General features: G+C 39.2%; 1 protein-coding gene across 2 annotated transcripts in view; it reads left to right on the top strand.

Annotated features, from left to right (window-relative positions):
* gabrb2b (gamma-aminobutyric acid type A receptor subunit beta2b) overlaps positions 1-968 on the top strand; it is a 46,300-nt gene extending 45,332 nt beyond the window's left edge. For both annotated transcript variants that reach the window (XM_076274622.1, XM_076274623.1), the window contains one exon: positions 526-968. In XM_076274622.1, coding sequence (XP_076130737.1) covers positions 526-873 — 348 coding nt within the window. In that variant the 3' untranslated portion in view covers positions 874-968. The remainder of the gene's footprint in view (positions 1-525) is intronic.
* Positions 969-14,692: the final 13,724 nt, after the last annotated feature.

The raw sequence follows: 14,692 nt of genomic DNA, 5'->3' as shown, positions 1-14,692 counted from the left end.
AGCGCAGTCCTTGGTCCTTTCCATTTAGAGTCTGCATGCTGATCATACTTCCAGTGGCCTCCAGTATTTAAACAACAGACTTGTTAAATCCATGGCTCATCCACATTAGTAGTAGGAGGAGGAGGAGAAGTAGTTTATTTTGGTGACATTATAACAGTTCTCCAGTATAAATCAGTCATAAACCCTGTCAGAACTAGTTTGTTCTAGTTCAAAGACATTTTGGAGGGTGCTGTAATTATAATCCATCCACCTGTCTGTCCATCTGTATGTGTCTACACTTTAATAACTTAAAAAGTGCTCGTCCGATTTACTGCAAACTTTTACAAGGTACAGGATCTTGATGTAGGATTTTTTTTTTTTTACTTTCAGTCCTGACCAATTAGAGAGCCGAGGGTCTGTAGTCGCCTGACTACTTTTGTTGATATGTTACACTGCACCTTAATTTTATAGACAGATAGCATAATCAGCTCAAATATATTTGTAATCTATGCTAAAATGAAGCAGTGTGTTTCTGTCCCATTTCAGATGGACTCTCATGAGAACATTCTCCTCACCCCTCTGGAGATCAAGAACGAGATGGGTACGCCGGAGCTCACCCTGAGCCTGGGCGACCCCCGGGGCACCATGCTGACCTACGACAGCTCCACGCTCCAGTACCGGAAGCCGGGCCTGTCACGCCACAACTATGGCCACAATGCCCTCGAGCGGCACATGGTCCAGAAGAAGGGCCGGTTACGAAGGAGCGCCTCCCAGCTCAAGATCCGAATCCCTGACTTGACAGACGTGAACTCTATCGACAAGTGGTCAAGGGTTCTCTTTCCGACTGTCTTCGGATGTTTCAACATGATCTACTGGCTTTACTACATCAACTAAACAAGGCCAGAGAAATGTGTATCACTTTTTAAATGTTTTTGCTGTCTAATTTTTCAACAGAAGCAAGACTGAACTACTTTATAAATATTTATCAAAATCAGGACTAACTCTTTTCAACCTTGGAACACCTTATTTGCTGGCTAACACATGAATACCTTAGACATGAGAGATTAAGATCATACGGTGCCTGCTGCAAAGATGTTGCTTATATTTACCTTATTATAGTTAATTATATACAGTATATTATTCTGTGTATGATTGAAGATTTATATATTTCTGTTTGTTTCAGTGTATTATGTGATTATTATTATTTTCTGTTTATTTTTGGTTGCCAAAGTTATATTATAGATTTGAGATGGGATTCATATTAGTCAAATCTGATGCAGACGTGAAATGCAGACTCATTTTCAAGTCAAACAAACCAATGCTCAAAAAGTAGCTGTTCCCGTCTTAGTTTTACAACCCTAAGTCTGCATTTTACAGTTTGCAACTTACATCAGTTTTTTCTAAATGCTTGGGCATAGTTTGAACATTGCAGCATTTCCAGTGTCATTCAACATAATGACCTACCTTTAGCTCAAATGAATACTGCCAATCAATGATACACCATTCCATGTAAAGAGTCACCAAACAAGACTCTCGATAGAATACTACTTTGGCCTTTAACCACATGTAAAATACTAGTTCATTTATTCCATTATGATATGAAAAGGTAGTATAGAATACTCAGACCATTATATACCTATTTTATAATACATTATATGTAAGTATTTTATACCATTATGTAACTACTAAATTGAATTATTTATTTTCAAGCATTATTTAAATTGTTACTTTACTAGAATGGATATACATGTATTAATGAAAATTTATTTATATTTTAGAAAACCAAATCCTCATATCATTCCAGTGCCCCAGAACACAACAGAGGAAAAATGGAAGAATGTGGCTTTCAAGAGTCTAGAATGAGAGTACAAAGTTGTGTAAAGGTAGCACTGCCCGGACGGTTAGCTGCTGTTTATCTGAACATCAAGATTTCATACCGGACAAACATTTGGGCCCTAATTTGAATGATGCACAACGGCAGGCAACGTGCTAAGGCTGATTACTAGGAAAAATAATTTTGCAACACCACAAACACAATCAGAAAATGTTTTTGTATTTATACATAGAGGAGGAAGCCATACCATTTCTTTAAAATGTCTAAAAATATAGTTGACAAACTCTTACAGTCATATTCCTCTATACATTAAAGGAATACATCAACGTTTTGGAAAATAAGCTTATTATTGGGTTAGACCAGCAAGCCTAAAGCTCGCTTTTGCTAACTGGTCTAACCCACTTTCAGTGAATTATGCTAAGCTTGGCTAACAGTGTCAGACTGGGTTAATTGAACGCACAGGAAGGAGAAGGACATGTGTCTTCTTATATAACTTTGAAGTAGACGGCAAATAAGCTTATTTCTAAAAAGTTGGGTATGTTCCTTTAAAGAGTGTTTCTATTTACTCGACTTGATTGGACCCTGCACTGTGTCATTAAATTACCATATGTGACCCGATCTGACATAATAAGTCACAAGTCGCACATTCTAATTTTGAGATACAGGCCGATTACTTAAAACACTGAAAATATAGATTTTTCTTTTTTGGTGTTATATGAAAGAAAAGGCATTCAAAATTAAAGTTTCATAGTCAAGACAAAAATATAAAGTTACAAAAATTATTATTCCAGGTGGCAAGTCCTACTTGTAGGCCTACCTTCCTGTAAATTGTAACTTCAAGCGCAATTTTTACAGTTTTTCAATTGGAAAAAGATGGTGGGAGGCCATAACATATCTTGACAACAATTCAATATATAAATCTTCTTAAAGCTCATTGTGCCATCTGTCCATTGATACCAAAATCTCAATTTTGAATTTTAGGTCACTGTGACTTATTTTGTCAGATCAGGTCACATATATTGGTAGCCTACCACTGCCTGTTATGATTGTGTGGTTGCTACAGTGTTTAAGCCTGTTCATGGCTCACATTGCTGTTTCAAATGAGGGCCCCTTGTCTGTTCAGAGTAAATCCTTGGTCTCTGGTGGGGAAATGACGGTAACATAGCATAACATAGCTGTACCCTGTATTTTAACAAGCACAGTCCCACATTGGGATCCAACCCTGCATCCTAGGGCATGAGAGACAGACTTGCTAGCAAGGAGGCAAAAAAACAATGGCAGCTAGCATCAGTCATTAGCATGTCTCTTATGTCACCAGTGAGTAAAGTTTACAAACCACAAAGCTCTGTACCTGTTAGTCTCTGTTGTATAGCTAAATATTCCTAAAGTTGACCAGCCAACTAGCAAGCTCTTTCTAATAGTATTTTGTCGGTTCTCCTAAATAAATGCAAATGATGGTAGCATGTCTACTCTAACTTCAGAGATATTTGGCTATACATGGATGACATTATTATAGAAGCAGCTTGACACTGCCCTCAATCTAAACCCCCGTTTACTGGAGGTGAAACATGTGGTGTGCTTGGGTCTAATCACCTTCAACATATCCAGCTAAAGGTCTCCTCTCAAAAAAACAATACTGCCTTTAATTTAAACCAAACTAGCCTTTGGTGAAAAATTAAAACATTGTAGGCCTACCTCAATGTATAAGGGGTACATTGAGATGGATGAAACAACAGATACCTAACATGCCTCACACTTAGTGTGTCATTAACAGTCACCTCCACACAGCATGCTAATTATATAGGATGTGAATGCCAGGTCATCAGTTGATCATTAGCATACATTATACATTATTATCCATAACTGGTGACACAGAACCAGCAGTTAAAGCATATTTATGAAAATAAAGAGATATCAACAGCAGTCATCTTTCTTTCACAATAACCTGTAAATATATATTGTAAACGATTGTTAACTGTATGTGTACCAGAATCTTATGTGAAGATTAATTTTGCATAGCTATGTTTACACAGAGATGAAAGGTTTCTTATTGATCTGCAGTGTGAATGAGTGAATAGATGAAAGTGACTCATCATATTTATAATATTTTTTAGCACATGGCACACTTTTTTTCTTTAATTCTGGTAATAATTAAAACATCAAAATGTTATATGTCAAGAGAAGCTACAAGGAGATAAAAGCACAACTTAAGGTAGTAAGTGATTCAAGGACATATCCTGATTGCTCACAATTTCTTTTTTTTTAATCTAGAGTCTTTTATCCCTAAAGTATGTTTGGTTGCCTGCAGGTTTTCCCAGGTGCTGATAGTCCCACTATCAACGGTGTGTTCTCCTGTACGTTTTATTAAACAATTTGTACAACTCAATTGTACAGTGTTGCCAAAATGTAATAAGAAATAGTATGAAGTTTACTAAATCAAGTGAACCATTGATATGTTAATGTCTGTTCTTGTCATACATAATATGTATGCTTCACATTTTAACATTTCATATTTGTCATGCTTTCTCATAAACAATCCATAAACAATGTTTACACACAAAGTGTAATCAAGGCTATGATATCTGCCAGGTTTGCCTAAGTGGGTTCCCAGATAACATTCAGAACACATCCACTGTAGGTTAACCATTTATAAATAAGTAAATAAATAAATAAATGAAAAGAAAAGTATGCATCATGTCTGGATTTACATTCAAGGAGATAGCACATAATAATCAGTTGTTACATAAACTCTATATCTGTGTGTTCTGTCCTAAAGAATAGGTTAAATTACTTATGTATGAACACTTAATTGCCACTTTCATTATATTTCACAGATGCTTTGATAAAGCAAACCATGACATGCAATGAAACACATTATTTTCCCTTACCTTGCATGACACTATTTCTCCATAAAAACATTAATAAGTAGTAAAAGTGTATTATTCAATCTCTTCCCAGCACTGACTGTGTGCAATTACTCAAGGAAATGCATAATGATGAAAAGATCTATATGCGTCATAGGGTGCCAGGAATTTATAGCCCTCAATGATATTGATGTGCTCTTTCATGGTCTAAACTGAGAATATAAAAGTGTTAGGAACTCTTGAAAGTAATGGTAAGCAATAAGAAAGGTAATATACAGTACAGTTGGTCAGTATTTATATAGTGCTCTTTTAAAATGTCATTGAAATATATGTTTGTGGAATACTTTTGATTAGATCAAACAAGCTGTTATTGATGTATTACCATTCATTATATGTGAAATAATCAACAAAATACAATGAAAATAATTGTAGACACACATTCACAGCAACCACAAATCAATGTAAGTTTTTTTTTATTTTAATCAGCTCATATATGTTAATATTTTTTTAATGGTAATGGGTAGAGATAATTGCTACATTAACCTGGATGGATGGCTGATTGGTGTGATCCACTAAAAAGGGGCTTGAACGTTGTAATTAAAGTTCTGGTGTAAATACACAGTTATTCTAGAGTAAGCTGTACATATCCAGTGTCTGCTAAAGGTAATGACATTGGCAAAACCTTTCAGCATTCTAATTTGTACTGTGCTGTGTAAATCCATTGCAAACAATGTCCTTATCCATGCTGATATGATAAATCAATAATGTACATATTCCTAGTGTAATATTGCAGAAAACATGCTTCTGTTTTTCTTTGGAGTATCAGTGAAAGAGCTCATACTTTTGTTTTGTTTTGCCAAAATTGTTAAGCATTTATCAGAAAGAATGTTATTATATGCCAGTGAAAAACACCTCTGAGGACAAAGGTCAGACATGTTGGCAAAGACTAGTACCAAATCCAGGCATATTCCTCATTTATGCTACTGAAGCATTGCAACTAACATAGACACACACACGCACACACATACACGCATTATGCTTATGTGTATTGCATTACCCATCTCAGGTCCTCACAAACCCAAAAGTCCTTGTAATTATGTATATGAAAGTCAGGCTGTTTTGCACCTGTGTGTGTGCACGCGCGTGTGCATAGGTTGTTTTTCACCAGTGTATGCATGCATGAGTGACTGTGTGTTTATTTGTGTGTGTGTGTGTGTGTGTGTGTGAAGGGCAAAAAAAAGGGCAACACCTGGGCTATGTGACACTACAGATGCTTATTTTTTTTCTGTCAGTCTTCCTCTATGAAAGTTTCACTTTGGGAAATGTTTTGGTTGTGCCTCACAGTGCATTTTGCATCAGTGTGTTTTGTATTTACGTACTCTTACAAAAGAAAAATAGCAGAGAACGACTGGATACGGTGGGAAGGGGAAGAGCCTAAATGCTATCTTGTGTGTTAGGCATAAGTAAATGTACTGCAGAGATGATGCCTTATTCTTCTCCCCTGCACTGTGTTTCCCTATGGGGTCTTTCCTCGGGGCAAGCCCACATTTCTGTGGTACCTTAAGCAGGGTCCCCACAATGTATTTTCCTGAAGGACAAAAAACATCTGTGTGTGTTCAATACACAAATATCCATGGGCCAACTTTGTCATCAATAAATATTGTATATAGTTCTAATCTGTGTGGGTCTGTTTTTGTGGTTGCTATTACTGTTCTTTTCGAGCAGAGTTTAAAATGATATTCAGATAAAAATATAGACAAAAATGAACAACAAATTTCTGAAGTTACATATTGAAAAGTACAGAATCTTATTGCATAATATGGTTTGGTTTGCTCATTGTCAGACATCAAAAAGCATTTGACAGGTTTCCATGTGCTATTATCATATTTGTTTGGTAAAGTAATTATCATCCAATTATCTCTATGGTCGGGGGGTCAGCGAAGGCAAATGTTTGCGGTCATGTGTGAATCTCAGCCAGGGGTGGATTTCAGTTCCAAACATTTGCTCAGGATGACAGCGCTCCTAGATCCTTTGTGTCAACTGTATCACTGACGTTTCTCATTACATCTCTGACCCGGACTGTTGATTTGTTGGACACACCCAAGGGCGTCGTAGTGGGGGGACAAGTGGGAATAAATTACCCGGGCCCCAAGTGGGGGGAGGGCCCCTAAGGAGTTGAATTTTATTTTCCTTAATAATAAATAATTTCCTTAATTTAAAGATCTTAATAAATGTTATTAACTAATATAGATGCAAATATTTTGGGTAAATGCATCAGTTGATTGATGTATTAAATTGTGTCCAAGCCAACATTGTTTGAGGGCAGGCACCCTCTCCCTTGCACGAAATAGTTCAGTCCGCCTTCCCCTGCTAGGCGCATTTTTGAAGTAACTTTCATTCTGCCGAAGCGGCAATGCAGACGGTCACGGTGTGAAGATGTCTAAGTCTAAGAAAGCTAAATCCGGTTCCCAGAAAAGAAAAGAGAGGCAAGAAAGGGAGAAAAAAAGAAATGAGGGAAAACAAGTGTTAACAGCCTTCTTTCCCAAGAAAGGTGAGCCCAATGTGAAAGCAATAGTCTACAAATGAAATGAACTCCTGAAGGTTACAAAACACTTCAATACCACCGCGAATCCGCGATTATCAGTGCTAAAACAGCATTAACACAAAATTAGAAATAACATGATGCCTGATTTATAGCCAACAACATTTCAATAGCCTACTAATTCGAAAATTATTATGAGCTAATAGCTTAACTTAGTAGACTCAATAGGTTCATGAGGAAAGGCTGTCAAATTAGTAGCAAAACTAACTTGTGAAACGCATCACACTCAGTTAGCTATAGATAGCTGTTCTCTCAGCCAAAAGTGTTCAATTTGTATAGATAGCTGTTCTCTCAGCCAAAAGTGTTTTCATTCATTTCATGTTCTAGCTTTTAAACATTCTTCAAATAAAACAGAAATTCAGTGAAGTCTTGGGTAATAAGATTATTTTCTGTTATACAGTACATATAACAGTTGTTAGATTAATTCAATGTGTGATTAGATAGTTAGTTAGTTGTGAACCTCATGCTTACAGCCGGTGGTTGGTTGGTTGGTTGGGGGGGGGGGGAGCCCATGGCCACCACTTGTGCATAGGGCCCCGAATTTGCTGCTACGCCCCTGGACACACCGCCAGACAGATGAAACTCATCATGCAGATTTATCAGCTCCATGTGTGTATGGAACACTTTCTACTCCCTAGATAGAATATCAGCTCTATAGAATATCTTCAATTAATCATACACTTATAATTATTATGGTGGGACAAAATGCTGCTATGTTTTTCTACGCATTTCCTCTGTGATTGAGTAAGTGGTGATTTGGTTCCTAATTCTAATAAGTGACTAGCCTGGGTGCCAGCCGAACTTAGTCCCGTCCACAACATTTGAGGTCGGGAAGTTTGGTCTGGCATCGCTCCGTTGTGGAGCAACTATGCTCGCCCCACATCTGGTGGACCAATGAAATCGGGCTTTACGATAATGGACAGGTGAGCAACAGCGCCTCATCTATCATGTCATCTGAGCATGCTTAGGTTGATTATATTTGCAACAAAAACGCTGTGGCTAGGAGACAGATGGCTTCTAAGACCCCATATGAAAAATGCATATTATTTCAATGAGGTTTTATCACTAAAAACGATTATTTCTAAAAACTTTGGCCAAAAACGAGGGAAAGGGAAAACAGCGTGTTGCTTTGTGACATGTTGTTCCCTCGTTTGTTTGAAATCTCTGATTGACCACCTGTTCGAGGGATTTGCGACAGCCTTTCCTAGCTGTTTATAACAACTTTGTAGCATATCAGTGTTCAACAGAATTATTTTCCTAATAGCCTATTCTACTACGTATGTCTTAGATTTCGCAAATGAGTGTTGTAGGAGATAACTTTTACAAAAGACCAGAAAACAATGTTAAGGCATTTGTGGAGAAGAAGGATGGTTCGTGTGTTCTTCCTACTTCTCACAGTAAGTTATTTTGTTGCTCTGATTGGTTAGGTCTATCCAATTGAGTGAAGGCACAAGTGCGGTGTGTACCTAATAAAGTGGTTGGTGAGTGTATGTATTCTTACACATTTCTCACTATTCAAACCCTACAAATCTGAACCTAAAAACTCCTAAAAAGTCACATTTTAGGAGTACTTGTCAAATTATCCTCCCAAGTGACAGTAATATGAAACTGAAACATTAGATGTCATTCCAGTCAGGGGAACTGTGGATTCAGACATTGAGGTTTCAAAATGTGCATTTAAATGGACAGTGTTGGTGTCCATTGCCATATGCAGGGTCACAAGAACCTAGGTTCAAGTCTGACCTGTAGTCATTACCCAACCACAATCTCTCTCCTACATATTTCCCATCAAATCTTCACTACTTTATTAAAATAAAGCGTCAAAATATAACTTAAAAAATAAACATTCATAGACAAAGAAAACACCCAAAACGTCATCTCCATGCAATGTGTTTAAGCAAGGTAGCATCAAATGCGGGGTTGACTCCGAGGCCCTGCAGTGCAACACCTAAAAGTAGGGCCGTGGGCAGCTGCTGAGAGCTAATCTTCTCTCAGGCTTGGTTCCTGGTGGAGAAAATAAAGCTATGACTCATGGAACCCACTCGACTACACAGGCCTGCTTTGGCATGCAGTCACACAGGAATGATAGCGTACGAGAGAACAGACGAACTCTGCCGAGGATGTCACAGTCAAGCCCCTTAGCCTTTTCAGATTGAATTTTCAATGGGACAAAAACACTTGGTGGGGGCCTGATAACACAGAGGGAGAGGGAGAGGAAGAGGGAGAGAGAGAGGGAGGGAGAGAGAGAGGGGGAGAGGGAGAGGATGGTTGGTAGCATTTGCCCACAGTTGTGACTCATCACAGATGCTCGACAATATCTGTTTCAAGTGGAGCCAAAGGAGATGCTTTTTCACCACCTCGACTGGCTTGGAAAGACAAGCCAAGCCAAGCTATACCCCCTCACTATCTATGTTCTGCCATACCAAACCAACATGACTAATCTATGTCCAATCACCTCTTCATCTAATATGTATCTTTTGTCTTCTCACAGAGGCTTACATGGAGCCATGACTGTCATCATTTAAGTATAAGTATAGTATAAGTATAAGTATATAAAAAAGTATATACTTTTTTGATCCCGTGAGGGAAATTTGGTCTCTGTATTTAACCCAATCGGTGAATTAGTGAAACACAAACAGCACACAGTGAACACACAGTGAGGTGAAGCACACACTAATCCCAGCGCAGTGAGCTGCCTGCTACAATGGCGGCGCTCGGGGAGCAGCGAGGGGTTAGGTGCCTTGCTCAAGGGCACTTCAGCCGCGGCCCACTGGTCGGGGCTCGAACCGGCAACCCTCCGGTTACAAGTCCAGAGTGCTAACCAGTGTGTGGGGTGAGGGAAAATAGATCAGACAACCCTAATATTAATCTCTCTTGGAAGTTAGTGCATTCATGTTTGTGTCATGTTGGTTTAAACTGTACAAGGTATTTGTGAATTATGTGTGAATATGTGGTAAGTACAGGCAGCACCTCTTCCACTTCCCTATAAACCAATGGAACAGCCTCACAGTCTATCATGGAATAGATCAAGATTATTGAGATAGGTAATGCTCTTATCTGTGTATGCTCTTAAAAATGTGTATGGTGTTTGAGACCCCTTTGACACTAATGTTGGTGCCATCTGTTGTACTCCAGATTTACACACTACAAGTGTCAGGACAGCCTTCCTGATGACCGACAATGACTTAAAGTAATACTATTGGACGTGTATGTGAAATTGCCAAACTGGATGGCGAAAATAAGCTGCTGAAAAAAAAAATGATTCCACCATGATATGCATTATACATGAGAATTGAGAACTTAATGTGGAAAAAAGTTTGTTTGAAACCAAGCTGCCGAATAGTCAAGTTATGAGTCAGGTCAAAGGCCTGAATAATACAATTTTGCTGAATGACATGCTAAAAAGGAAACGACAAAGGTGATGAAGAAATTAGAGAGAGAATATGTGTGTGTGTGTGTGTGTGTGTGTGTGTGTGCGTGTGTGTGTGTGTTATGCAAAGGTGGGTGAACTATAAGATAATTTCCATGCCAAGGTAACCACTGAAACAACCTGACTTTTTTTTTGCTGAAATAACTGAATATAACATGTCATCAGTATAACAGCAGGACACTTTTCCTGTTTTGACTTCTAATAAAGAAGCGCAAGCTGAATCTCCATGCAGTGCAGCAAATTACATTAGGAGTCAGCCAGCAGTCCCACGGTGCAAAATAACACCACGTCTGCTGGTCTCACTATAAAACACACTTAAGTTGAAAACCACATGTGGGGCAACTATTGCTAGGGTATAGTAAGCTGTCAAAAATAGCTATGTGAAGTTTTTTTTTCTTATTTGTTCTTTACTTAATGTACATCTCTCTCTCTATCTGTCTCTCTCACTCTCACTATCTCTCTCTCTTACATTCTTTATTCTATCCTTGCTTTGTCTTTCAGGCTCTGAAACAGTACACACACACACACACACACACACACACACACACACACATGCTCAAATGGACTATGAGGACACCAGGGGAGTAGCTGTAGCATAAAATAATTATGCTGGCCTCCGTAACCTTCGATCTATCAATAGGTTCCTTGAACTACAGATGGTCCAGATCCTTCTGTACACATATTTTATAGTTTGGGAAAATACGTCATTGCAGTGTTTGAAAGTGTCCTTCATCCTTCTCTCTCTCTCTCTCTCTCTCTCTCTCTCTCTCTCTCTCTCTCTCTCCATTTCTCACTGCTAATACTTCTGTTTCTAGATTCTGTCTCTTCTTCTGTCCTCATCCATTTTCAGCCACTCTTCTTTTCTCGACTCTCCCTTTCTCCTTCATTTTTCCTTCTCAAGGTCTCAAGGGGTTTATGGTCACACATTATTATAAGGGCATATGTATATATCGGCAAAGCAATTTATTTTATATGATGCCGATGTTGAACTCAGTGTTATTATTCAACTCAAGTATTGGGATTATGATTATATTTAGTTTTTTTACACAAAAATGCATAATCTGCCAAATGACTTAATTGTGTTTTTAGAGTTGGTATTTTTATGATTCCATCTCTCTTGATGTACCATTCATACCTATAAAAATATTGGATAGTGCCTGTAAGATATTGGATTGTAGCCCACGAGAGAATTAGCGAACTTGATGACTCTCTAAAGAGGTTTTTTTTTTTCCCCCTGCAGTTGGCCCACGCAGCTGCAAACTCAACAGATTTTTTATCAGCATATTTTTATATCTCTTAATTAAACTGCCATTATTGCTTGGTAATCAAGATATATTCCTCCACATTCGTCTGGAGGACACAGTCATTTTAAATGGATGCAGTCATAATGACATATTGCACGCTCGAATACAGGCACTGTAATCCTCTAAGGGAAGTCCTCAAGATGGTTCACCTTAATTTACTCATTAGAGTTTGCATTGCCCTGTGACTGACTAACCAACCAGAAAGAGGCGAAACAAGGGCCTAATTAATACTCATTACTTTTTGTGTCCATATTATTCAGTTCACGTCAACATTTGGCCTGAACATTGATGTCTGTCATTTTTTCAGTTCATTAGCTAACATGCTAACATCGCTTAGCACCGGAGGTCAGTAGCACCATCTAATGGCGCATGGCAAAAGCAAGGAAATTGTGTCAGAATTCATAACACAAAGTTATCCCAACCATATATGTGGCCCTGACACAACAGTATACCACTTGACTTAACCATGAAGTAATGTCACTTTGATAATGTAGAATTGTAATTTATGACAGTTAAGATGAGCTGGAATAACATTTTTTAAATGTTTATATGTGGATACACTATAATGATATAAGACCGGGGTTCTCAAAGTTTTGATTGGTGAGGGCCAATTCAGGAACCCAACATTAACTGAGGGCCGCCAAAGGGGCGGGGGAGAAAAAGAAAAAAAAACCTGGGAAAAAAATCCCATTTCTAATCATTTTAATGACCAGGTTGCATCTCTACAGTTTATATTTATTGCATTAAACACATTTTAATTCATAACTGAGGCTAAACCTGGCAAAATCTTAAGAAAAATTGCAATGCACACACAATCCCTGGGGTTCTCTACCCTCAACAGACAAATTTGGGATATAACCGTTCTGGTTGCAGTCCATTTCAAGTACAAACTTATTTAGAATAAACAGTCTCAGTGTGCCTTGCTTCTTATCAGCATAGGCCTTATTCAGGGCCAATTCCAGCTACCAAAGCACCACAGGAAAACCTGACGGCCACTAAACACCACCAAATGGAGATTCATTCTTTTCAAAGCACGCAGTACAGTTGTATAGTTTTAACAGTTTTACAAATGTTATGAAATGTTTCTGTGGGCCGCCATTGGTCCCCGGGCCGCACTTTGAGAACTTATGATATAAGACCACTTCCAGTGTAGCCTGTTTGGTGTGTTTAACATGGAGGTCCAGGGGACATGGATCTATCACAATGGCAAAGCCATGTTTACAGGCTAAAGGCCCTTTCACGCCAAGCCGAAGTTTTGGAGGAAATATTCACACAAAATGATTGTAATTACCGTAAAAATAATGGTAATTACCGTAAAACTTCAAATAAAAGCCGAGTCCCAAATAGATGCCTGTCTCTTTTACACGTCTGGTGTAGCTACAGGTTTGGATAAAGGCTGGACTCAAATAGAGGCCTGGTCTATTTTTTAGTTTCGGGTTGTTTTAATCCCTTAGAACCCGCCAGATCATCTGTTTAAGCCAGTTCAATGGTGCAGATTTCCATCTTTGCAGAGGAAGTTTTGTGTGAAAGGAATTAAAGGCCCGTCTCATATCAATGTTGAGCCAGGGGAGGAGAGGAGAAGAAGGGATAGTGGAGTGCAGGAGGGGAGGAGAGGAGGAGAAGAAGGGATAGTGGAGTGCAGGAGGGGAGGAGAGGAGGAGAAGAAGGGATAGTGGAGTGCAGGAGGGGAGGAGAGGAGAAGAAGGGATAGTGGAGTGCAGGAGGGGAGGAGAGGAGGAGAAGAAGGGATAGTGGAGTGCAGGAGGGGAGGAGAGGAGGAGAAGAAGGGATAGTGGAGTGCAGGAGGGGAGGAGAGGAGGAGAAGAAGGGATAGTGGAGTGCAGGAGGGGAGGAGAGGAGAAGAAGAAGGGATAGTGGAGTGCAGGAGGCAGTGGCGTAACTATAGTAGGTGCAGCAAGTGCAGTCGCACCAGGGCCCGTGACCTCCCGGGGCCCGTCGCTACCCCCGCCCTGCCTCCTTTTTTTGAAAATGTTAGAGCACGGAGAGTGAAGCGTCACTTTGACGAACTATCGGAAGATGAGCGCTTAACCGATGCAGAGAGATACTTTAATGCAACTCTGGACATCATAATCAGTCAGCTTTCCCAAAGATTTGCAAGTATGCGGGAAACTTCCTGACCCTTCAACTTGCAGGTGATGATGAACTGCTTGAAAAGGCAAGACGTACAACCATTATAGCAGGGACATTGCACCGACATTCCCAAAACAACTCCTCTCATTCAGGTCTTGCTTTAAAGCAGAGATTTCACAGAAGTCATCTATTTTTCAACTTGCCAAAATGCTGGTGGTAGATTATGACAGTGTAACATCCACATTCGGGGAAGTGTGTACTGCTCTCATGTTGTTTCTGACATTGCCTGTGACTGTGGCAACAGCTGAGCGATCTTTTTCCAAACTCAAACTTATTGCTGCTCCTTACAAGACCTACCTAAGGAGCAGCATGGGGCAGGAGAGGCTCAGTGGGTTAGCTATCCTGTCCATTGAAAATACAAGAGCCAGCATTAAATATTGGGAACATCGTTGACGATTTTGCACAACGAAAGGCTCGTAAGATGGCCTTCTTCTAATGGCCTAATTCACGCATATTGAGGATTGTATGCATATGAATGATTTTATTTGGTTTCTGCACGGTTAAATAAGTTAGGCTACATTAAGTTTT

Source organism: Alosa pseudoharengus, unplaced genomic scaffold (assembly GCF_046254945.1).
Source record: "Alosa pseudoharengus isolate Yale_2024_CS ecotype anadromous, Long Island Sound unplaced genomic scaffold, YU_APseudo_1.1 YU_APseudo_1.1_scf_8, whole genome shotgun sequence".
Classification (NCBI taxonomy): Eukaryota; Metazoa; Chordata; class Actinopteri; order Clupeiformes; family Clupeidae; genus Alosa; species Alosa pseudoharengus.
This window is presented reverse-complemented; position numbering and strand designations above follow the sequence as displayed.